General features: G+C 41.4%; 2 protein-coding genes across 6 annotated transcripts in view; one reads left to right on the top strand and one right to left on the bottom strand.

Moving 5' to 3' along the window:
* Window positions 1-27,170, bottom strand: part of LOC129827458 (uncharacterized) — a 77,714-nt gene that overhangs the window by 22,916 nt on the left and 27,628 nt on the right. The window lies entirely within an intron of this gene.
* The window catches only part of LOC129827457 (uncharacterized), a 41,990-nt gene continuing 39,157 nt past the window's right edge, over window positions 24,338-27,170 (top strand). Inside the window, exons 1-4 of one of the 5 annotated variants that reach the window (XM_055888332.1) lie at window positions 24,338-24,428; window positions 24,587-24,620; window positions 26,566-26,733; window positions 27,005-27,160. In XM_055888332.1, coding sequence (XP_055744307.1) covers window positions 24,353-24,428; window positions 24,587-24,620; window positions 26,566-26,733; window positions 27,005-27,160 — 434 coding nt within the window. In that variant the 5' untranslated portion in view covers window positions 24,338-24,352. Of the gene's footprint in view, window positions 24,429-24,539; window positions 24,621-24,654; window positions 24,980-26,558; window positions 26,734-27,004; window positions 27,161-27,170 lie in introns of those variants that run through there. The other 4 variants (XM_055888334.1, XM_055888337.1, XM_055888335.1 and 1 more) reach the window with 4 other exon arrangements.

The raw sequence follows: 27,170 nt of genomic DNA, 5'->3' as shown, positions 1-27,170 counted from the left end.
TTATAGAGTAGAGATGTAGCAGCAGATCACTTTATAGACTAGAGATGTAGCAGCAGATCACTTTATAGACTAGAGACGTAGTAGCAGATCACTTTATAGAGTAGAGATGTAGCAGCAGATCACTTTATAGACTAGAGATGTAGCAGCAGATCACTTGATAGACTAGAGATGTAGCAGCAGATCACTTTATAGACTAGAGATGTAGCAGCAGATCACTTGATAGACTAGAGATGTAGCAGCAGATCACTTGATAGACTAGAGACGTAGTAGCAGATCACTTTATAGACTAGAGATGTAGTAGCAGATCAAGAAGCATGAAGCATGTTTTTTTAGTGTCTGCTAAGCATTCATAAATGTAACGAGCACTTTTGTGTGTCAGGGAAAATGTACGGAGTAAAAAGTACATTATTTTCTTTAGGGATGTAGTGAAGTAAAAGTATAAAGTTGTCAAAAATATAAATAGTAAAGTAAAGTACAGATACCCCCCAAATACAACTTAAGTTTACAATTAAGTTTACAAGTTTACAATTGGCTCATTCATCCCCCTCCTCTCCCCTGTAACTATTCCCCAGGTCGTTGCTGCAAATGAGAATGTGTTCTCAGTCAACTTACCTGGTAAAATAACGGTAAAATAAAAACAAATAAAAAGTTGTACTTTAAAATAGTTTTACTGAAGTACTTTACGCCACTGCTCTCATACGTCCAGTGTATAGAGGTGATATTACATAAGCCTATTTTCTGAGGTAAAAACAGAGAAAATAACTGGGTTTCTGTGTGTTGAGAGGTTTCTAGTGAGATGTGCTTTCCCCTGGGAGTCAGACTGAGAAGGTTAAAGTGCAATCTACTGTCACCACCGTCCTTCCTCCTGCCTCGCTCTGCTAATGCTGCACACACACACACACACACACACACACACACACACACACACACACACACACACACACACACACACACACACACACACACACACACACACACACACACAGACACACAGACACACACACAGACAGACACACGCAGACACACACACACACACACACACACACACACACACACACACACACACACACACACACACACACACACACACACACACACACACACACACACACACAGACACACAGACACACACACAGACAGACACACGCAGACACACGCAGACACACACACACAGACACATGCAGACACACACACACAGACACACATACATACACACACAGACAGACACACGCAGACACACGCAGACACACACACACAGACAGACACACAGACAGACACACGCAGACACACACACATAGACACACATACACACACACACACAGACAGACACACGCAGACACACACGCATAGACACACACACACACACACACAAACAGACACACACGCAGACACACACACACACACAGACACACACACACACACAGACAGACACACACGCACAGACACATGCAGACACACACAGACACTCACACACATGGACAGACACACGCAGACACACACACACGGACAGACACACGCAGACACACACATTCACACAGACACACACACACACACACACAGACAGACACACGCAGACACATACACACAGACAGACACACACATACCTTCCACTATCTTCCACCTATCTTCCACTCTCTTCCAGGATTCACCTTGAGGAGAGGTCATGCTGAATGATCCCATGTTAATATAATTTTAATTGTTAGTGAGAAGAGAGGAGGAGAAGAGGAGAGGAGGAGTCAAGGAGTCGAGGAGAGGAGGAGAGGAGAAGATGAGAGAAGGAGAGGAAGAGAGGAGGAGAAGAGATGAGGAGGAGATGAGGAGACAAGGAGTGGAGAGGAGAGGAGGGGGGGAGAAGTGGAGAAGAGGGGTGGAGAAGTGGAGGAGAGGAGGAGGAGTGGGGAGGAGTGGAGAGGAGAGGAGGAGAGGAGAGGAGGAGAGGAGGAGGAGTGGGGAGGAGGAGAAGTGGAGAAGAAGGGAGGAGGAGTGGAGGAGAGGAGGAGGAGTGGGGTGGAGTGGAGAGGAGGAGAAGTGGAGAAGAAGGGAGGAGGAGTGGAGGAGAGGAGGAGGAGTGGGGGGGAGTGGAGAGGAGGAGAAGTGGAGAAGAAGGGAGGAGGAGTGGAGGAGAGGAGGAGAGAAGGAGTTGAGGAGTCTAGGATAGGAGAAAAGGAAGAGATGAGGAGAGGAGAGGAGAGGAGAGGAGAGGAGAGGAGAGGAGAGGAGAGGAGAGGAGAGGAGAGGAGGAGAAGAGGAGGTGAAGAAGAGAGGAGAAAAGGAGAGGAGAGGAAGAGGAGAGGAGGAGAAGAGGAGGTGAAGAAGAGAGGAGAAAAGGAGAGGAGAGGAAGAGGAGAGGAGAGGAAGAGGAGAGGAGAGGAAGAGGAGAGGAGGAGAAGTCTCACACCTGGGCTGCGGTCCAAACACTTAAAAGACACACCCTATCCCCTCTGTCCTCAAATTAAGTGGACACTTCTGATGACGTATCATTACGTCTGACGAGTATACACTTGCAGGGCAAGGGGCGAGGGAGGAAGGAATGATATTTTTTAACTTCTTAAGGTTAGTGGGGAGTATTCGAAAACCCCGGGAGAATCCATCCGGATTTTTTTTTTTGAGGTCGTCACCCATTGAAAATGCTTGTCTATGGGAAATTCAAAGGAAATCCTCCCAGATTGCAGTTCCTATGGCTTCCACTAGATGTCAACAGTCTTTAGAAAGGGTTTCAGGCTTGTTTTTTGAAAAATTAGCTAGAATTTGTAGTTTTTCTAGGTGGCTCCCATTTTGACTGTAGTCTCGTGGCGGGCGTGGATGAGGGAGTGCACTTCGTTATTTATCTCCGGTAATGAACATACTATTCTCCGTCTTAAATTTTATAATTTATTTACATTTTAGGGTACCTGAGGATTGATTAGAAACGTTGTTTGACTTGTTTGGGCGAAGTTTATTGGTAACTTTTGGGATTCATTTGTCTACACTGAATCAAACGAGCCAACTAAACTGACTTTTTGGGGATATAAAGAAGGACTTTATCGAACAAAACGACAATTTGTTATGTAGCTGGGACCCTTGGGATTGCAAACAGAGGAAGATCTTCAAAGGTAAGTGATTTATTTTTTCGCTATTTCTGACTTTTGTGATGCTGGTTTGGAAAATGTTTTTAATGATTTTGTACGCAGGGCGCTGTCCTCAGATAATCGCATTGTATGCTTTCACCGTAAAGCCATTTTGAAATCTGACAAAGCAGCTGTATTAACAAGAAGTTAAGCTTTTAAATGATTTTTGACACTTGTATAATATTAAGATTTTTGTATTTTGAAATTCGCGCTCTGCAGTTTCACCAGATGTTGGCGAGGTGGGTCACTAGCGCCCCACCTAGCCCATAGAGGTTTTAAATGGACCACCCTTGGCGCGAAATTTGTCACTCGTTCATCCCACGATGAATGTGTTTTCAGCCTTCGGTAACTTGTGGGTGCTTTATATGCGCTACAGTCAATTATGAGTCCATGTCTACATATATTAAATATAAAATAATTAATATACACCTACTGTATGACAGCTAGTAAATGAATTAGCTAACTAATGTTAGCCTGCCTAGCTGGAACTGAAGAAGAAGAAGGAAATTGTTTAATTTCTACAATTTCCAAAAGATAACCAAACAAAAAACATATTTACTTTTGACAAGACGTGTTTGAGCCGTCATGTCCATTAGTAGCACCATTTCTATCTTATTTGCATTCGATTTTACACTTGTATGTTGATCTCTCCATTGATGTTGTTTTTAAGTTTTGCTGACTTTTCTTAGCGGATGTATAATTAAATTATAGGATGTTCCAGGCCCCCGAAGTGATCATAATTGTACACTCGCAAAGCCGACTAAAAACGAGGGCTGAGGGGTTTGCGTTGCAAACTTCCCTTGCTTGGCTAATCATTTGGACCGCCCTCCAACACGGTGACGGGGATTCCCCCAAGGGCATAAGGCGAGGGTAAGTGGACGAGGGCGTGTCTTTTAAGTGCTTGGACCGCAAACCCTGGTTATTGTTCTCTGCTGACTATTCTGCAGTCAGTACACAACGGCACTTACAGTGATGCACAGTGGGAAATAAATAAATACAAACAATGTGCATACACACACACACACACACACACACACACACACACACACACACACACACACACACACACACACACACACACACACACACACACACACACACACACACACACACACACACATCCCCTGGGAGCATAACCTGAAACGTCTCATGTTTCAACCCTTTCCCCCTGGGAACAGTGTATTTTCCAAGGGTTCCTGCTGAATCTTTTATGACAAAAGTTGTTTTCCCCCCTTGCTGTGATGACCCACCCTTACTGGAGTTCAAGTGAAGTGCAATTTCTTTATTTCCTCCATGGGATTTCAAGGCCAATGTACATCTATGTATTCCCTTCAGCTAGTTTACACAGTCACACTACTGGTTTGGTGCATAGCAGTAGCAGCTCAGCTAGTTACCACCAGGACTTCTACAGACTCTATATGCTGGTTTCTCTGGGGCACTCTGACAGCAGTATCTCAGCTAGTTACCACCAGGACTTCTACAGACTCTATATGCTGGTTTCTCTGGGGAACTCTGACAGCAGTATCTCAGCTAGTTATCACCAGGGCTTCTACAGACTCTATATGCTGGTTTCTCTGGGGAACTCTGACAGCAGTATCTCAGCTAGTTACCACCAGGGCTTCTACAGACTCTATATGTTGGTTTCTCTGGGGAACTCTGACAGCAGTATCTCAGCTAGTTACCACCAGGACTTCTACAGACTCTATAGGCTGGTTTCTCTGGGGAACTCTGACAGCAGTATCTCAGCTAGTTACCACCAGGACTTCTACAGACTCTATAGGCTGGTTTCTCTGGGGAACTCTGACAGCAGTATCTCAGCTAGTTACCACCAGGACTTCTACAGACTCTATATGCTGGTTTCTCTGGGGAACTCTGACAGCAGTATCTCAGCTAGTTACCACCAGGGCTTCTACAGACTCTATATCCTGGTTTCTTTGGGAAACTCTGACAGCAGTATCTCAGCTAGTTACCACCAGGGCTTCTACAGACTCTATATGTTGGTTTCTCTGGGGAACTCTGACAGCAGTATCTCAGCTAGTTACCACCAGGGCTTCTACAGACTCTATATGTTGGTTTCTCTGGGGAACTCTGACAGCAGTATCTCAGCTAGTTACCACCAGGGCTTCTACAGACTCTATATGTTGGTTTCTCTGGGGAACTCTGACAGCAGTATCTCAGCTAGTTTCCACCAGGGCTTCTACAGACTCTATATGCTGGTTTCTCTGGGGAACTCTGACAGAAGTATCCTTTTGAAAAGTTCTTATTTGTCTTAATTCTGGTGCGGCGATAAAAAAACAACTAAACAAAACATGAAAGACCCACTGAATATTCATAACAGGTCATTACATTGAATCTACCAATATACCTTTTTACAAACATGCAGAAACATACAGTAACATACAGTAACATACAGTAACATACAGAAACATACAGAAACATACAGTAACATACAGTAACATACAGTAACATACAGTAACATACAGAAACATACAGTAACATACAGTAACATACAGGCGATAGACCGAGCTGTACTATTTGGAGGTAACTAACGTAGGAGAAAAACTATAACATGAACTGCCACTTTCTATTGTGTTAACTTTCTATTGATCAGATCCCTATGGGCCCTGGTGAAAGTAGTGCACTATATAGGGAATAGGATGCCATTTGAGACTCATACCTGTTTGTAGTGAAGTCGTAGTTTTTTTGTATTTTTTAAACTTTATTTAACTAGGCAAGTCAGTGAAGAACAAATTCTTATTTTCAATGACGGCCTAGGAACAGTGGGTTAACATCCTTGTTCAGGGGCAGAACAACAGATTTTTACCTTGTCAGCTCGGGGGATTCGATCTTGCAAACTTTCGGTTACTAGTCCTGCAGCAGTGTCCCTGTTAGTAGTGAAGTCATTGTGAAGGCCAAGCCCCTGCAGCAGTGTCCCTGTTAGTAGTGAAGTCATTGTGAAGGCCAAGCCCCTACAGCAGTGTCCCTGTTAGTAGTGAAGTCATTGTGAAGGCCAAGCCCTTGCAGCAGTGTCCCTGTTAGTAGTGAAGTCATTGTGAAGGCCAAGCCCCTGCAGCAGTGTCCCTGTTAGTAGTGAAGTCATTGTGAAGGGCAAGCCCTTGCAGCAGTGTCCCTGTTAGTAGGGAAGTCATTGTGAAGGCCAAGCCCCTGCAGCAGTGTCCCTGTTAGTAGGGAAGTCATTGTGAAGGCCAAGCCCTTGCAGCAGTGTCCCTGTTAGTAGTGAAGTCATTGTGAAGGGCAAGCCCTTGCAGCAGTGTCCCTGTTAGTAGGGAAGTCATTGTGAAGGCCAAGCCCTTGCAGCAGTGTCCCTGTTAGTAGTGAAGTCATTGTGAAGGCCAAGCCCCTGCAGCAGTGGAAGGACATAACACAACAGACTGTCTTTAGTAAAACACCAATTACATTCACCCCCCTGGAGTTTCTCCAGTCTGCTATTCTGTTACTATGGATAAAAACGCAATGCGTTGGGTTCCTCTTGCTTCTAAATGCTGTTTGGTATCATTTCATCAGCTCATATTTTGCAGCTTTTGAAGATGTCTAGTCTTGCAGCATGGCAGCATTGTTTGTGGGGAGCGCTTCTGTACAATATATTGCATACCAAGGTGGCTACGTGGCTAACGCTATTATTATAACGAAGCCACGTTTTATTATGAACGTTATGCTGCATCTTAAATACTGTACTTGTGTCTGACAAGTGTCAATAAAACATAGTTGGCTATAGACTGACATCTAGTGAGCATGAATGGAAAGCATTCCAAAGATGGTATTTTACCAACATTCTAATAGGAATCACATTTTGAACTCGCTCAAGTAACATTGGCGCCATCTAGTGGATGTGTATGGAACAACATCACATCTTTATTAACAGGCCAAGAACATAATGTACACATCCTCCTACAACCGAGGTATAATTGGCTCCTTCCAGCTAGGGTTAGATATGATTGGTTTGGTTGGTGGAAGTGTAACAGGGGTCAGATTATATTAGTTTTTTGGGGTTGAACATGTCCACTGATATTTGTTGTGGGGCCTTCCTCTTCTCCTTCTCCTCTTCTCTTCTTCCTCTTCTACTATTTAATATTTTATAACCACACAATCAAACACAGTCTAAAACCCTCTGTGGTTCACTCATACACAGGCATAACTGTGTCCCTCCATCACAGTGAAACAGTGAATGTTGTGCCTCAGTCACACACTGGTTGGTTGAATTCACTCTGCATCCAGCTCCTCCCCCCCTGTAAACATTGTAAAAGGGGGGCTAAAGCCAGAAGCAGCCTAGCCTACAGACCAAAGCTGTTCCAGTCCAGTCCTGGAGGGCCAATACACTTCTCGTTTTTGTTTGTACCTGGTAGTTAATTGCACTTACCTGGTGTCCCAGGTCTGAATTAGTCCCTGATTAAAAGGAGAGGATAAAAACCAGAAGGGTTTGGCCCTCCAGGACAACATTTAACAACCCTGCGTATATACACTGCTCAAAAAAATAAAGGGAACACTTAAACAACACAATGTAACTCCAAGTCAATCACACTTCTGTGAAATCAAACTGTCCACTTAGGAAGCAACACTGATTGACAATACATTTCACATGCTGTTGTGCAAATGGAATAGACAACATGTGGAAATTATAGCCATACCACCCTGCATACCACTGCTGGCTTGCTTCTGAAGCTAAGCAGGGTTGGTCCTGGTCAGTCCCTGGATGGGAGACCAGGTGCTGCTGGAAGTGGTGTTGGAGGGCCAGTAGGAGGCACTCTTTCCTCTGGTCTAAACAAAGATCCCAATGCCCCAGGGCAGTGATTGGGGACACTGCTCTGTGTAGGGTGCCGTCTTTCGGATGGGACGTTAAAGGGGTGTCCTGACTCTCTGAGGTCATTAAAGATCCCATGGCACTTATCGTAAGAGTAGGGGTGTTAACCCCGGTGTCCTGGCTAAATTCCCAATCTGGCCCTCAACCATCACGGTCACCTAATAATCCCCAGTTTACAATTGGCTCATTCATCCCCCTCCTCTCCCCTGTAACTATTCCCCAGGTCGTTGCTGCAAATGAGAACGTGTTCTCAGTCAACTTACCTGGTAAAATAACGGTAAAATAAATAAATAAATAAATAGGCAGTTAGTAAGAAACCCCCAATAAAGGAGTGTTTCTGCAGGTGGTGACCACAGACCACTTCTCAGTTCCTATGCTTCCTGGCTGATGTTTTGGTCAATTTTGAATGCTGGCGGTGCTTTCACTCTAGTGGTAGCATGAGACGGAGTCTACAACCCACACAAGTGGCTCAGGTAGTGCAGCTCATCCAGGATTGCACATCAATGCGAGCTGTGGCAAGAAGGTTTGCTGTGTCTGTCAGCGTAGTGTCCAGAGCATGGAGGCGCTACCAGGAGACAGGCCAGTACATCAGGAGACGTGGAGGAGGCCGTAGGAGGGCAACAACCCAGCAGCAGGACCGCTACCTCCGCCTTTGTGCAAGGAGGAGCAGGAGGAGCACTCCCAGAGACCTGCAAAATGACCTCCAGCAGGCTACAAATGTGCATGTGTCTGCTCAAACGGTCAGAAACAGACTCCATGAGGGTGGTATGAGGGCCCGATGTCCACAGGTGGGGGTTGTGCTTACAGCCCAACACCGTGCAGGACGTTTGGCATTTGCCAGAGAACACCAAGATTGGAAAATTTGCCACTGGCTCCCTGTGCTCTTCACAGATGAAAGCAGGTTCACACTGAGCACATGTGACAGACGTGACAGAGTCTGGAGACGCCGTGGACAACGTTCTGCTGCCTGCAACATCCTCCAGCATGACCGGTTTGGCGGTGGGTCAGTCATGGTGTGGGGTGGCATTTCTTTGGGGGGCCTCACAGCCCTCCATGTGCTCGCCAGAGGTTGCCTGACTGCCATTAGGTATCGAGATGAGATCCTCAGACCCCATGTGAGACCATATGCTGGTGCGGTTGGCCCTGGGTTCCTCCTAATGCAAGACAATGCTAGACCTCATGTGGCTGGAGTGTATCAGCAGTTCCTGCAAGAGGAAGGCATTGATGCTATGGACTGGCCCGCCCGTTCCCCAGACCTGAATCCAATTGAGCACATCTGGGACATCATGTCTCACTCCATCCACCAACGTCACGTTGCACCACAGACTGTCCAGGAGTTGGCGGATGCTTTAGTCCAGGTCTGGGAGGAGATACCTCAGGAGACCATCCGCCACCTCATCAGGAGCATGCCCAGGCGTTGTAGGGAGGTCATACAGGCACGTGGAGGCCACACACACTACTGAGCCTCATTTTGACTTGTTTTAAGGACATTACATCTAAGTTGGATCAGCCTGTAGTGTGGTTTTCCACTTTAATTTTGAGTGTGACTCCAAATCCAGACCTCCATGGGTTGATCAATTTGATTTCCATTGATCATTTTTGTGTGATTTTGTTGTCAGCACATTCAACTATGTAAAGAAAAAAGTATTTAATAAGAATATTTCATTCATTCAGATCTAGGATGTGTTATTTTAGTGTTCCCTTTATTTTTTGAGCAGTGTATATACACTAGTATTCAAAAGTTTGGGGGCACTTATAAATGTCCTTGTTTTTGAAAGAAAATATTATTTTTTTGTCCATTAATTAACACAACATTTATCAGAACTACAGTGTAGACATTGTTAATGTTGTAAATGACTATTGTAGCTGGAAACAACAGATTTTTAATGGAATATTTACATGAGGCCCATTATCAGCAACCATCACTCCTGTGTTCCATTGACATGTTGTGTTAGCTAATCCAAGTTTATCATTTTAAAAGGATAATTGATCATAAGAAAACCCTTTTGCAATTGTGTTAGCACAGCTGAAAACTGTTGTTCTGATTAAAGAAGCAATAAAACTGGCCTAGACTAGTTGAGTATCTGGAGCATCAGCATTTGTGGGTTCGATTACAGGCTCAAATGGCCAGAAACAAATAACTTTCTTCTGAAACTCGTCAGTCTATTCTTGTTCTGAGAAATTAAGGCTATTCCATGTGAGAAATTGCCAAGAAACTCAAGATCTCGTACAACTCTGTGTACTACTCTCTTCACAGAACAGCGCAAACTGGCTCTAACCAGAATAGAAAGAGGAGTGGGAGGCCCCGGTGCACAACTGAGCAAGAGGACAAGTACATTAGAGTGTACTCAACTGGCAGCATTAGGTGACTCCGGGATGCTGGTCTTCTAGGCAGAGTTGCAAAGGAAAAGCCATATCTCAGACTGGCCAATAAAAATAAAAGATTATGATGGGCAAAAGAACACAGACACTGGACATAGGAAGATTGGGAAAAAGTGTTATGTGTTATGGTGTTATCTGTGTTATGGACAGACAAATCTAAGTTTGAGGTGTTCAGATCACAAAGAAGAACATTCGTGAGACTCACTGGACTTCTGCCTGGCCGGCTCCCCTCTCTCCACTGGGATTCTCACCCTCTGACCCTATTACGGGGGCTGAGTCACTGGCTTACTGGTACTCTTCCATGCCGTCCCTAGGAGGGGTGCGTCACTTGAGTGGGTTGAGTCACTGACGGGATCTTCCTGTCTGGGTTGGCGCCCCTCCTTGGGTTGTGCTGTGGCGGAGATCTTTGTGGGCTATACTCGGCCTTGTCTCAGGATGGTAAGTTGGTGGTTGAAGGTATCCCTGTAGTGGTGTGGGTGCTGCGCTTTGGCAAAGTGGGTGGGGTTATATCCTTCCTGTTTGGCCCTGTCCGGTGGTATCATCTCAGGTTTGTGCAGTGGGGGAGATCTTCGTGAGCTATACTCTGCCTTGTCTCAGTGTAGTAGGTTGGTGGTTGAAGATATCCCGCTAGTGGTGTGGGTAAGTATGCTCCCTCTAATTCTCTCCTTTTCTCTCTTTTTCTCTCTCTCTTTCTCTCTTGCTCTCTTCTCTCAGAGGACCTGAGCCCTAGGATCATGTCTCAGGACTACCTGGCCTGATGACTCCTGGCTGTCTCCAGTCCACCTGGTCGTGCTGCTGCTCCAGTTTCAACTTTCTGCCTGCGGCTATGGAACCCTGACCTGACCTGACATTTACTCCTGAGGTGCTGAATTGCTGCACCCTCTACAACCACTGTGCATATTATTGTCTGACCTTGCAGGTCATCTATGAACGTTTGAACATCTTGGCCATGTTCTGTTATAATCTCCACCCGGCACAGCCAGAACAGGACTGGCCACCCCTCAGAGCCTGGTTCCTCTCTAGGTTTCTTCCTAGGTTCTGGCCTTTCTAGGGAGTTTTTCATAGCCACTGTGCTTCTACATCTGCATTGCTTGCTGTTTGGGTTTTAGGCTGGGTTTCTGTACAGCACGTTGTGACATCGGCTGATGTAAAAAGGGCTCTATAAATATATTTGATTGATTGAATGTGAATGTCTGGGGGTGCTTTGGTGGTGGTAAAGTGGAAGATTTGTACAGGGTAAAATGAATCTTGAAGAAGGAAGGCTATCACTCCATTTTGCAACGCCATGCCATAACCTGTGGACGGCGCTTAATTGGGGCCAATTTCCTCCTACAACAGGACAATAACCCAAAGCACAGCTCCAAACTATGCAAGACCAATTTAGGGAAGAAGCAGTCAGCTGGTGTTCTGTCTATAATAGAGTGTCATGACGTTGGCCTGGGGGTAGGTTTATGACAGTCATAAATACCTCTTCCCTCCCCCCCTTTCCTCTCCCTACTCTACTGATGTGACATCAGAAAGCCCCTTTGGTTAACATAGAGATTCTGGGAACATCAGAAGTTGGGGGGAAATGAACTATATTCTGGTAATCCGACCAAGTGAACATATGCGGTGGTACTTAAGGTATATTATGTCAGGTCGGTTGTCATCTGGTACATTCTCATCAATGATAGAATGACATAAACTCTACTGTGGAAAGTCTGCACATCAGAGGTATCGGATTCACATGGAATTGTTGTTTAATTGAAATGTTTGAATATGAAATTATTTGTGAAGAGATTAAATGTAATTTTAGCTTCCAAATGAGAGATTTGGGTTTTCATAAGTTTAGGGCTTTGCTCAATCAATGGCCCGCCCGTGTGAAGAGACAGGGGTTATAAACTTTTCAGACACACCCCTCTCCCTCCACTATATAAGCCATTGACGAAAATTTAACCTCCTGTTCCGAGGATGTGAGGACGACGGTCCTATGTCAGAATGGTTCAGATAATAACTACAGAACGAAGGCAACATCAGCATGAGCTTTGGTTGTGAATGGTATGAACTTTGAACTCGTATTCACTATAGAAGTGATACCTCCTAGACGTTGTTAGCAACAGCAGCTGCAAACGTAAATTAGGACAGACAGAGTATCCAGTCTACCACTCAGCAGCAGCAGCCGAGACATTCTTCAAAGGACAAAGGACCCGGTTGGGCAACACGGCCTTCCATCTACCACCAACCTACCGAAGCACAGCTCAGAGTAAATATTTATTGCATTTTCCTTTTCCAAATGGGCGGTAATTTAGAATGCATAAGATATTGTATTTACGATAGCACAGCTTCTCCCTTTGTTCCTCAGTCTTCCCGCTCTTTCACTCAAACCCAGCCCTTTTCTTTGGTGTAACAAGCTGTCATATCGGTTCCGCCCGCTAGGGACGTTTTCCTTTATGACGTCATTTGTAATCAAGGTATGATTCTTTCCGTGTATATGTAATTCTGTTTGATTAGTTAGGTATTTAGTAAATAAATAATTAAACCCAATTTTGTATTGCTGATTCAACTTGTTAGCCAGGGTTTGTGAAGATAACCAAGAATTTACAACTTTCAGATGAGACTGAAATAAGGTGACGATTAATATTGACTGCTATTGATGTGAAATATTACTAGGTCTTTAAGAGTTTATTCGGAAGATAACAGCTTTATAAATATTATTTTGTGGTGCCCCACCTCTCTAGTTAATTACATTTACATGATTAGTTCAATCAGGTAATATTAATTACGGAGAAAGTATTTTTATAGAATAGCATGTCATAACACTTAATCCGGCATAGCCAAAGACACGACAGGAGTGACCAGCACAGTCACCAGAACTCAACCCTATTGAACTGCTGTGGGAGAAGTTTGACCGTATGGTACGTAAGAAGTGCCCATCAAGCCAATCCAATTTGTGGGAGGTGCTTCAGGAAGCATGGGGTGAAATCTCTTCAGAAATCTCTTCAATCTCATCTCTTCTCAACAAATTGACAACTAGAATGACAAAGGTCTGCAAGGCTGTAATTGCTGCAAATGGAGGATTCTTTGACGAAAGCAAAGTTTGAAGGACACAATTATAATGAGCATTAAAAATCATTATTAACCTCTAATTCCTCCCAATCCCGGATCCGGGAGCACCCCCATCAGTAAAAAAGCTGACTAGCATAGCCTAGCATAGCGTCACAAGTCAATACTAGCATCTAAATATCATTAAATAACAAGTCCAAGACACCAGATGAAAGATACACATCTTGTGAATCCAGCCATCATTTCTGATTTTTAAAATGTTTTACAGGGAAGACACAATATGTAAATCTATTAGCTAACCATGTTAGCAAAAGACACAACTTTTTTTACTCCACCATTTTTTTCCTGCATAGGAAAAAATTCGACCAAATAAAGATATAAATAGCCACTAACCAAGAAACAACTTTATCAGATGACAGTCTGATAACATATTTATTGTATAGCATATGTTTTATTAGAAAAATGTGCATATTTCAGGTATAAATCATAGTTTACCATTGCAGCCACCATCACAACTCTCACCAAAGCGACTAGAATCACTACAGAGAGCAACGTGAATTACCTAAATACTCATCATAAAACATTTCTGAAAAATACACAGCGTACAGCAAATGAAAGACAAAGATCTTGTGAATCCAGCCAATATTTCAGATTTTTTAATTGTTTTACAGCGAAAACACAATATAGCATTATATTAGCTTACTACAATAGCAAACCACACAACAGCATTGATTCAAGTTCAAAAATAGCGATAACGTATAACCCAGCAAAAGATATTAATTTTTTCACTGACCTGCTCAGAATTCTTCAGATGACAGTCCTATAACATCATATTACACAATACATATAGAGTTTGTTCGAAAATGTGCATATTTAGCGGCACAAATCGTGGTTATACAATGAGAAAAGTAGCCAAGCTGCCAACAAAATGTCGGGAGAAATCTTGGGAGAGGCACCTATTCTAATCGATAACTAATCATAAACTTGACTAAAAAATACAGGTTGGACAGCAAATGAAAGATACATTAGTTCTTAATGCAATCGCTGTGTTACATTTTTAAAATTAACGTTACTACGACATACAGCGTGCGTTAAAGCGAGACCGCACGGAAATTAATGGCGGATTATGCATTTTACATTTTTCAACAGAACAACGAATTAACAGCATAAATAGTTTTTAATTTTTTATGTGCTTCCATCAGAATCTTGGGAAAGTTGTCCTTTTTCCAAAAGAATCGTTGCTCGGTTGTAGAATGTAGTCTTCAACGTTGCAATTAGCAGTAAACATTAGCCATGTGGGCCAGACATCCCCAACTCCCTAGAACGCAACACTAATAAATATCCGAAAATCGTAATATACTGACATAAACTGATATAACTCGGTTTAAAATAACAACATTATGATGTCTTTAACAGCTATATCGAATAAAAACAGAGCCGGATATATCTAAGAGCTATAACCGGAGCTTTCTAGTACGACATGCTAAGGTCCTTCCTGCGTCAGAGCGAAGTGAACAAAGACCGGACCCTTCGTTCCCAAGCCATTTATAACCTCTCAGATCTGCCTAGAGACTCCATTTCAAATCTCACTATTCGCTGACATCCAGGGGAAGGCGTATGCAGTGCGTCTCAACCAATAGAAGACAGGCAAATTAATAAACTGACCTCGGAACAGCTTGTAGAATTCTGCATTCTCACATCCACATAGGAAAAAAGGCTCCAACTCGAGTTCTGTTTTACTCACAGATATAATTCAAACGGTTTTAGAAACTAGAGAGTGGTTTCTATCCAATAGTAATAATAATATGCATATTGTACGAGCAAGAATTGAGTACGAGGCAGTTTAATTTGGGAACGAAATTATTACAAAGTGCAAACAACACCCCCTATTGAGAAGAAGTTTTAATAACCTTGTCAACGTCTTGACTATATTTCCTATTTATTTTGCAACTCATTTCATGTAGGTTTTCATGGAAAACAAGGACATTTCTAAGTGAGCCCCAATCTTTATTTAACTAGGCAATGCTATGATAAGTAAGGATACTACAGTATAAAGTCCCTTACCCGACAAAAGTCACTGTGAGAGAACGTGAGACAAGAGACAACATGACAATGTGAGAATATAACCAATTGAAATGCCAATGGTAACTGTGAACACAACTCTGCTTTGATTCACTCTAGGATGTCATCCTGAACTTTCAAGCAGAACTTGATATTGTGTCTAGCCCTCAAATCAAACATTACAACCAAAGAATCTATTGACCAGACCTGCCATTCATACACAGTGCCAGTGGAAACGTTGCACCTTTTAACACAAGGGAATAAAAACATGACATGAACAAAAGTATATAGTGTAATTATATAGTGTGTATATATATATATATAGTGTAATTATATAGTGTGTATATATATATATATATATATATATAGTGTAATTATATAATGTGTATATATACAGTGCATATAGTGTAATTATATAGTGTATATATATATATATATATATATATATATATATATATATATATATAGTGCATATAGTGTAATTGAGTAGTGTATATATATAGTGTAATTATAAAGTATATATATATATAGTGCATATAGTGTAATTATATAGTGTGTGTATATATATATATATATATATATATATATATATATATATATATATATATATATATATATATATATATATATAGTGCATATAGTGTAATTGAGTAGTGTATATATATATATATAGTGTAATTATATAGTGTATATATATATATATATATATATATATATATATATATATATATATATATATATATATATATATATATATATAGTGTAATTGTGTAGAATGTCTCATATCCCCCCTATTGTTCGTCTCTAGACCCGACATCCTCTGGGGGGGAAGAAGATACAACAATCCCACTGTTTCAGCAGCTGTATAGCCTTTATATATGATGGCCCACTATTAATCATTATCAAATGGCCACCCCAACTATTTACATTCACACCCATCAGCAGTTTTTACACTGCAGCTACTCGCTGTTTATTATCTATGCATAGTCACTTCACAAATGACCTCGACTAACCTGTAGCCCCGCACATTGACTCGGTACCGGTACCGCCTGTATATAGCCTCCTTATTGCTATTTAATTTTCTTGTGTTACTTTTTTTATATATTTTTTTTTACCACAACTTACCTCAACTTAAAGCATTGTTGGTTAAGGCCTGGTAAGTAAGCATTTCACGGTAAGATTTACACCTGTTGTATTTAGCATTTCACGGTAAGATTTACACCTGTTGTATTTAGCATTTCACGATAAGATTTACACCTGTTGTATTCGACGCGTGTGACAAATAAACTTTGATTTGATTTGAGTATGAGCTCTCCTGAGGATGGGTAAAGGTTTCCACAAAACAAAAATCCCCATCTCCGTGGTCATCTGACCACAAGCGTTGAACTTTGGAAGTTGTGTTGTAACCGAGTTAAATGTCAAACCAGTTAGCAACTACACACAGCAGGCTACATATTGACATTGTGTGTGTCACCAAGGCCAGCCACGAGCGGACTAGCCGTCTCTCTTTCTCTCTCTCTCTCTCTATCTCTCTCTGTCTTTCACACACACAGGTCCCCTGCTCAGACTGCATGAATCATTCAAAGTTTGCGTGCCACGTCATCGACTGTGTAATCGACTGACAGATTGCTATAACATATGACGTGGTTAACTGATAGGTAAAATACCTATCCAGGCGTTGTAAGATGTGGAAGCCATCAGCAACGCCTGGGCAGAGGAGCATGTCCATATCCTACCCCCCCCCCCCCCCCCCCCCTCTCTCTCTCTCTCTCTCTCAATTCAATTCAATTCAAGGGGCTTTATTGGCATGGGAAACATGTGTTGACATTGCCAAAGCAAGTGAGGTACATAATATACAAAAGTGAAATATACAATAAAAATGAACAGTAAACATTACACATACAGAAGTTTCAAAACAATAAAGACATTACAAATGTCCTATTATATATACACAGTGTTGTAACAATGTACAAATGGTTAAAGTACACAAGGGAAAATAAATAAGCATAAATATGGGTTGTATTTACAATGGTGTTTGTTCTTCACTGGTTGCCCTTTTCTTGTGGCAACAGGTCACAAATCTTGCTGCTGTGATGGCACACTGTGGAATTTCACCCAGTAGATATAGGAGTTTATCAAAATTGGATTTGTTTTCGAATTCTTTGTGGATCTGTGTGATCTGAGGGAAATACGTCTCTCTAATATGGTCATACATTGGGCAGGAGGTTAGGAAGTGCAGCTCAGTTTCCACCTCATTTTGTGGGCAGTGAGCACATAGCCTGTCTTCTCTTGAGAGCCATGTCTGCCTACGGCGGCCTTTCTCAATAGCAAGGCTATGCTCACTGAGTCTGTACATAGTCAAAGCTTTCCTTAAGTTTGGGTCAGTCACAGTGGTCAGGTATTATGCCACTGTGTACTCTCTCTCTCTCTCTCTCTCTCTCTCTCTGTCTCTCTCTCTCTCTCTGTCTCTCTCTCTCTCTCTCTCTCTCTCTGTCTCTCTCTCTCTCTCTCCCTCTCTCTCTCTCTCTCTCTCTTCGGAGTGCATGCTGGGAAGTGAGTCGTCAAGCAGGAGTGTTTGTGAGAGCGACTGGATTTCTTTTCATTCTATTGGGTTTTGGTATGTAAATATATATATATTGATTAGTTGGTTTAAAGATAATTGTTCTAATTATTAATTAACAAGTAGAGGGGTGGTGGGATAGTTTGAGGTTGTTTGTTTTCGCGAGGGCACAACCAGCTGGTTGAGGCTGGTTAAAATGTCCGCTCGTGAGAATTTGGAGTATGAAAAACTTAGTCGGCGCAATGGAATTAAGATTTTGGCAGAGGTTGGTTGTTCAGTGGAAGAATGTGTTTTAGCGGTAGGTAGTATGATTGGGTATGATAGCATTAAATCAGCCTCAAGAATGAATAGCGCAGTAGTGATATTCTTAGATTCTATTGGAAAAGTGAATACGATGGTGGAGAACGGTGTTGTTTTGAGGGAGACACAGACGAAGGTATTTCCACTTATGAATCCGGCTAAGAAGGTTATATTGTCTAACGTACCACCATTTGTTAGAGATGAAGTGTTGGAGAGAGAATTATCGCGTCATGGTCAAATTGTGTCTACAATAAAGAAAGTTCTTTTTGGATGCAAATCTCCGTTGCTGAAACATGTCGTGTCTCATAGGAGGCAAGTGTATATGATCTTAAAAAAGGACGTTGATGAACTGAATTTAGCGTTTAGTTTTAAGATTGATGGATTTGATTATGTGTTTTACGCTTCTACTGAATCAATGAAATGTTTTGGGTGTGGAAGAGAGGGGCATTTGGTGCGTAGTTGTCCTGAGAAGGAGCGCGCAGAGCCCGGTAGTAGTTATAGTGATGGTACAGATAATGCATTTACGCAAAGAGATGAAACTGCTAAAAGTACGGGGGAAGGAAGAAGGTGGGCAGATGTGGTTGGAAAAGGGGGAGAGGAAGGCAGTGTGGATACGGGGACAATTGTGGTGGATCAGAACAAGGAGGGAGGGGAAGCAGTCTGTGAGATTGCGACTGCCGTTGCTGAGGTGGTTTTGGAAAGTGAAATTGGAGATAAAGAGGAAATTGAAATAACAGGAAAGGAAGAAGCTGTTTTCAAAGTACCGAGAAGTAAGAGAAAGAATGTAGGGGGGGGTGAAGGGTCTAATTCTAAGAGGAAGGTAGAGATTGATAAATTAGTTGAAGATGAAAAGGTTGAAGATTTAGGGGAGTTTTCCTCTGGGGAGGAGAGCGGGAGTGAGTCATCTGACGCGTCGCAACAAAATAGTGAGATAATTGGGGAGGAAGGAAGGTATGGAATTAAGAAGGTACGCCAATTTCTGAAGTTGACAAAAGGGAAGAAATATATGCAGGATTACAATATAACTGATTTTTTCCCTGAAAGTGAATTGTTTATTGAATCAGCAAAGTTTTTGATGTCAAAAATAACAGGGGGAGGTTTGACAAGCCCTGAAATTGCTAGACTTAAGAAGGTGGTCACGAGAGTGATAAGTGATGTAAATTCTAAAGAAAATGAAAGGGTTTAGTTGCAGTTTTAACCCTGTAAAGAGATGGGATATCTGTATTTTCCTCTGTATATTTTTTTCATTCATGAGCAGTTTTAAGATTTCTTCTTTAAACATAAATGGTGGAAGAGATGTTAAAAAAAGAGCGATAGTGTATGAGTTAATTAGGGGGAAGGGAAGTGACATAAATTTTCTACAAGAAACACATAGTAATTTGGAAAATGAAGTTATGTGGAAAAAGGAGTGGGGGGGGACAGTGGTGTGTAGTCATAAAAATTCTAAAAGTGGGGGTGTGGCTATATTGTTCTCAAGGGGGTTTTTGCCTTTGTCTTATGAGGTTGAAGAGGTAGTTGAGGGGAGGTTATTAAAAGTTAGAGCAAGGTATGAAAACATCACTATGTGTCTGATAAATGTCTATGCCCCAGTGGTGGCAGTTGAGAGGGTATGTTTTTTAGAGACATTATCAAATACCATTGAGAAATGTAACAATGAAGATTATTTATTTATTGCTGGGGATTTTAACTGCACAGTCAGTGATTTAGATAGAAATCATCAAGAACCTCATATAGCCTCAAGGACCTTTTTAAAACGCCTCATTGTAACGCATGAATTGTGTGATATTTGGCGGAGACAAAATGGAGGCACAAGGCAGTACACCTGGGCGCATGTGAGAGAGAACATCATCTCTATGGCAAGGTTAGATAGGTTTTATTGTTTTGAGCATCAATCTCAGGTCTGTAAATCAAGTGTGATAACCCCAGTGGGATTTTCTGATCATTGTTTAATAACAGAGGTGGTGTTCATTAATAATGTAAAACCCAAAAGCGCATACTGGCATTTTAATATAACTTTATTGAGTGATGCTCACTTCAGGAAATGTTTTTGTTTTTTCTGGGAGAGGTGGAGGTCTCAAAAGGACAGTTTTGTATCCATTCAACAGTGGTGGGATATAGGGAAAATCCAGATTCAACAATTTTGTAATCAATACACGAGGAATGTCACCAAGGATATCATCAGATCAATGAAAGCCCTAGAGTTTGAAATAGTGGAACTCATGACGTTGGTTGAGACCACAGGAGATTGGGGCCATACGCAGGCACTCAAGAAAAAAAAAGTTGAATTGGCAGACCTGCTGGGTATCAGAGCACAGGGGGCATTGGTGAGAAGTAAGTTTCAGGGAATATCTGAAATGGATGCCTCATCCAAATTTTTCTTTGGTTTAGAGAAAAAGAATGGACAAAGAAAAATTATTCATTGTCTCAAATCAGCTGTTGGACAAGAGCTCACTAGCCCTAGTGAAATTAGAAAGAGGGCAGTAGAGTTCTATGCTGAGCTCTACAAGTGTGAGTACAAAGAGGATAAAACAGTGACACAGAAGTTCCTTGATGGGCTCCCAAAGGTGGATGCAGAAGCTCAGGTTGAGCTTGAGCAACCATTGTCTTTGCAGGAGTTATACTCTGCATTAAAAGGCATGGAAAATGGAAGGGCACCAGGCTTTGATGGGCTTCCCGTTGACTTTTTTAAGTCTTTTTGGACTATGTTGGGAGAAGATTGGCTGGCAGTGGTTAATGATAGTTTAACCGGAGGGTTACTACCATTAAGCTGCAGAAGGGCTGTCCTCACCCTACTGCCCAAAAAGGGAGACCCTAGGGAGGTGAAAAACTGGAGGCCGGTGGCTTTATTGTGCACTGATTATAAGATCCTGTCCAAGGCTTTGTCCAACAGGCTGAGGGAGGTGATGGGGCAAATCATACATACGGACCAGTCCTACTGTGTTCCTGGCAGGCAGATAGGGGATAACATTTCTCTGATTCGTGACTTTTTGGACATCTCTAGGGCTATTGGGGTGGATGCAGGTCTAATTTCAATTGATCAGGAAAAGGCATTTGACCGAGTTGAACATCAATTTTTATGGCATACGCTTGAGGCGTTTGGGTTCAGCTCTGGTTTTATTGACATGATAAAGGTGATATATGGTGACATTGAAAGTGTATTGAAAGTTAACGGTGGTTTGAGTGCTCCTTTTAAAGTGTGTAGAGGTATTAGGCAGGGATGTTCTTTATCAGGGATGCTGTATGCCATTGCTATAGAGCCACTACTAAATAGCATTAGAAGTCGCATTGAAGGGGTGTACCTTTCCAAGGATATTCCTCCTATTCGTCTTTCAGCCTATGCTGATGATGTAGTTGTTTTAGTGAAAAATCAAGCGGAGGTGGATAGTTTGAGTCTAATGGTTGATCGGTTTAGGGGAATATCCTCGGCAAAAGTAAATTGGGAAAAGAGTTGTGCATTACAGATTGGAGAATGGTCTGGAGGGATCATGGCTTTGCCAGGGGGATTGGAATGGTGTAAGGGAGGGTTTAAGTATCTTGGAGTGTACTTAGGAGATGAGGGGATTATGGAAAGAAATTGGATTGGGGTGGTTGAAATGGTGGAAGGGAGGATGAGGAGATGGCGTTGGTTGTTATCTCGAATGTCATATAGGGGGAGAACTATTATAGTTAACAATGTGATTGCCTCTGCATTATGGCATCGGTTGGCAGTTTTAGAACCACCTTCTGGTCTTCTGGCTAAGATACAGGCAATTATGGTAGATTTTTTTTGGGATAAATATCACTGGGTTCCACAAAGTGTTTTGTATTTGTCAAAAGAGGAGGGGGGACAAGGTCTGGTACATCTTGCTAGTAGGGCTGCTGCTTTCCGTTTTCAGTTTATTCAAAGGTTGCTTTATGGACAGGAAAATGTGGTGTGGAGGGGGGTAGCAGGCCTTGTGTTACAGAGGGTTGGAGGTTTAGGTTTAAAGAAGGCTTTATTTCTGGTTGATAGTAGCCAGATTTCTAGGGAGGGAGTACCTCCGTTTTACAGAGGCCTTCTCAGAGTGTGGAGCATAATGAAGGTGTCCAGACGAACTTCAGCGGAGTCAGTGCATTGGCTGTTGGAGGAACCTCTGGTGTGTGGGGCAAGACTGGATTGTACAACTGCAGCTGTTCCACATTTCTCCAAGATTCTGGTGAAGGGAAAAATAATCACCTTAAGACAGTTAATGGCAATGGCTGGGCCCGACTTAATGGATGGAAGACGGTTGGCTGAACATTTGGGGGTGAGGTCGGAAAGGATTGTTGGACAAATGCTGGGAAGCTGCAGGGAAGCTCTGTCAGCGGAAGAATGGGGAATGCTTAATAGCCACAAGAAGAAGGAACAAGATGAAGACGTCTCATTTCCAAGATTAGGGATTACACCAAATATCACAGAGTCAGAGAGAAAGGGTATATTGTTGGATTTGAGAGGGTTGGAGGAGGTGGGTTTGGATGAGGTGAATGGGAAGGATTTGTATAGGGGGTGTGTTAAGGTGTTAAACAAAGAGAAATTGAAAAATAGAAAAGACACTCCATGGAGGGTAAAATTGGGAATTGATGACAAGGTAAAGCCAGCATGGAGAGCACTGTACAAACCACCGTTACAAAAGGGTACTGGTGATATGCAATGGAGGGTGTTACATGGCATTATTGCAGTTAATGCTTTTGTATCTGTCATTAATTCAGATGTTAGAGATGGATGTCCTTTTTGTAATATAAGAGAAACCATTTTTCACTGTTTTATGGAGTGTGAGAGGATAAAACCTTTATTGGAAATACTGGAATCATTGTTTAGAGCTGTAGGTGAGATTTTTAATAACAATGTTTTTATTTTGGGGTTTCAATATAGTAAGCAACAGAAAAGAAAATGTCAAATGTTAAATTTTATTTTGGGACAAGCTAAGATGTCAATTTTTTTGAGTAGGAAACATAAAATAGACACGGGATATGAGAAGGATATAAGATGTGTTTTTAAAGGATTAGTGAAAGCAAGAATAAGAGTGGATTTTGAGTTTTTCTCAGCTGTAAAAGATCTCCCATTGTTTGAGGAGAAGTGGGCATATGAAGGAGCGCTTTGTTTTGTAGAGGAGGGGAAATTATTTTTTGTTGAGGAAATAAGTTGAATGTATATGTTCTTTTGTATTTTTATTTTTATTTATTTTGTGTAGGAATTACATTCATTGTTTCATTTCTGAAAAGGCAGTGTGTCATTATTTATGTTAACAATTGAGTAGAAAATAAAGGTTTTATAAAAACTCAAAACTCTCTCTCTCTCTTTCTCTCTCTCTCTGTCTCTGTCTCTGTCTCTCTCTGTCTCTGTCTCTGTCTCTCTCTCTCTCTGTCTCTCTCTCTCTCTCTCTCTCACTCTCTCTCTCTGTCTCTCTCTCTCAATTTCAATTCAATTCAATTCAATCATTACAGTGTTGTAATGATGTGTAAATGGTTAAAGTACAAAAGGGAAAATAAATTTACATAAATATGGGTTGTATTTACAATTCTTTACTGGTTGTTCTTCACCCTTTGTTTTATGGCAACAGGCCACAAATCTTACTGCTTTGATGGAACACTGTGGTATTTCACCCAGGTGATATGGGAGTTTATCAAAATTGAATTTGTTTTTGAATTATTTTGTGGGTCTGTGGCTCTCTCTCTCTCTCAATTCAATTCAAGTCAAGGGGCTTATTGGCATGGGAAACACATGTTAACATTGCCAAAGCAAGTGAGGTAGATAATATACAAATTCTCTCTCTCTCTCTCTCAACGTTATTTTGCCCATGCCATTTGTAACAATAACTAATTAATTTTATTAATGTATTGTGATTATGTCCATTATAAAACTGATTTGCTTTTCATAACACCTGTCTTCACATTATGGAAAGAAAATGTTTAATTCCTAATAAAAAAATAACATTTAAAATAGTCGTTTGGTCATGCTGTAATCTGCTGCGTGTGTTTCATCATCATTAACCTGAACCACGCGCTACCTGCCTCAGGCTGGCCCTTTAAAGGCCACGCTTTTGCAGAAAGCAGCTGCATGAGGCAATATTGCGCAATCCTCGCATGCATGCCACACATGAGCGGCTCCATCCGAACCGTGTCAGCACATTCTGGACGAACGGAGCTCGTTTCAACCGAGGTAAAATAACGCACGCAGATGCACTTTGCTCAGACCACCGGCTATATCTTTAATAGGCCTTTTATGTACATACAACTAACTCTTTCTTTTTTCTTCCACGTGGATGGATGACTCAACGTCGCGCTATCTCCTCCTCTGAATGATTGACATATCACCAGATCGGTTCATCGACAGTCAAGGTCTGGTTATACGGTAAGGGAAATCCCGTCCTAACATAACGCGTCAGATAGCAGACACCGAAGACCCCCATTTTTAACCAGATCATTATTCATGCGTAATTGTTCTCTCCCCTCCCTTATTCCGCGCATCAGTATTGTCAGTTCTGCACCTTATGGATGTGGAAAGTCAACACCTTACACGCGCATTATGGTCAACCCTTATTTAAACACGAGCACTCAAACAAGTTCCCATTAGTCTGCCAGTGATAACAATCAACATACCATCGGCTGATAATTGATGCTGTTAGTATCACTAACTACTAACAGTAATAGTTAGCCCTTTTTTTTCAATATATATATATATATTTTAACCATCAAACATGGACACCAAAGGTAAGAATTAAATGGTTTCCATCCTCTATCGACTGTAAATAACAGTGTGGGTTTATTCAATTTTGTTGAAATTTTCTAGTCAGACGTTAATAATACTTACAAGGTTCTTTTGGCCCAACATGTGGTCTGAGTTTAGTATATTCACGCAAATGATGGAAGTAATGCTAACTGCTGTAGATGAGTTTTGGAGTGTTTTTTTCTATTCCAGATTACTACTGGACGATACGTTGGTTGTAGGCTAGTTGGCTACTAATCTAGATTGCTGCTGCTGCAGTTTTATTGCCTGGCTACCCAAACTCCTTTCTCCGGCAAAAACGCTATGCCAAACCCACGAACCGGAACGATAGAGCAGCGGAATAATTCAGTTTGAGTCGTCAGGCAGTTATAGTGATTTATGAATGATTATGACCTGTTATGTGACCGTTATATAACCTGATAGCAGTAGTTGGGATTGTTGTTATTTCTGGTTCATATTGCTTTTAGGTCCTTGAGGTCGTGGTGGTAGTATATGACAGTAATTGACGTGACAAACATTTTCATTGAGTTGGCATTCTTTACAAACCAGTGGTTGATTTCTACAATATTTTGTTCCAGTGATTTAGAGTTCTGGAGAGTAGTACCTGTTGTTGGTGCTCTCATTCTATAGTAACACTACAGTATAAAACTCAGTTTACCACACCCTGTAGTCTACAATAGCTTTAAAATAGAATAGCATAGAATAGCATAGCATATAATAACATAGCATAGAATAGCATAGCATATAATAGAATAGCATATAATAACATAGCATAGAATAGAATGGCATAGAATATAATAACATAGAATAGCATAGAATATAATAACATAGAATAGAATATAAAAGAATAGAATAGCATAGAGTATAATAACATAACATGAAATAACATAGAATAGCATAGAATAGCATAGTATACCATATAATAACATAGCATAGAATAGCATAGAATAGAATATAAAATAATAGCATAGAATAGAATAGCATAGAAAAGCATATCATAGAATAGAATAACATACAATAGAATAGCATAGCATATAATATAATACAATAACATAGCATATAATAACAGCATAGAAAATAATCACATATCATAGAATGTAATAACATACCATAGAATAACATAGAATATAATAGCATAGAATATAATAACATAGAATAGCATAGAATATAATAGAATAACATATCATAGAATGACATAGCATAGAAAATAATCACATATCATAGAATAGAATAACATAGCATAGAATAATATAGCATAGAATGCATAGAATAGAATCACATAGCATAGAATAACATAGAACAGAATAACATAGCATAGAATAACATAGCATAGAACAACATAGCTTAGAAAGACATGTAATAGAATATAATAACATAGCATATAATATTATAGCATTGAATATAATAGAATAGAATAGCATAGAATAACATAGCATAGAATAGAATAGAATGACAATTCCTAGCAAAATAAAACAAATATACAAATACAGTATGTTGTTGTTGGTGTTATTGTTGTTGTGTATTTGTCCAGCAGTTTGCTTTAGTTCTTCTCTCCACTCTGAGTAAAGAGGAGTACAATGACAGAGTTCTGGAAGGAGCACAGCCGGCAGGCCACGGTTGAGGAAATGATGTTGGACTCTCATGCCCAGGAGCTGACCCAACATGAACTGCCTGAGATCCTCTCCCTGCTGCCCAGCCTTTCCGGCCAGAGGGTCCTGGAGCTGGGCGCCGGGATCGGGTCAGTGGGTCTATTGAACTATATCTATAAAACAACTGACCAGATAGACCGTTAATAACAACAAGCATATACTGTGTCATGATCTCTGTAGAGACATGAGGTTTAACTGACCATGTGACCTGACAGGTAAAACTCCCTAGCCATGGGCTATGATGGGAATCTGTTTTTCCTGGTCAGGTGACATTGACTCTTGTTGACAGTTGGCAGTTGACCCTCGCTGTCAGATGTGGAGGTGTTTGACCTTTGTGTTTGTTTGTTTGGTCTCTTCCAGTAGATACACCAGCCACCTGTTGACCAAGGCCAGTCACGTGACCGCGGTCGACTTTATGGAGAGCTTCGTGGAGAAGAACAGACAGGACAACAGTCACCATGGCAACGCCTCCTTCCTCCAGGCAGACGTCACCAAGCTAGACTTCCCCAAAAACAGGTCTGCTGTT

The sequence above is a fragment of the Salvelinus fontinalis genome, chromosome 29, assembly GCF_029448725.1.
Source record: "Salvelinus fontinalis isolate EN_2023a chromosome 29, ASM2944872v1, whole genome shotgun sequence".
Lineage (NCBI taxonomy): Eukaryota > Metazoa > Chordata > Actinopteri > Salmoniformes > Salmonidae > Salvelinus > Salvelinus fontinalis.
This window is presented reverse-complemented; position numbering and strand designations above follow the sequence as displayed.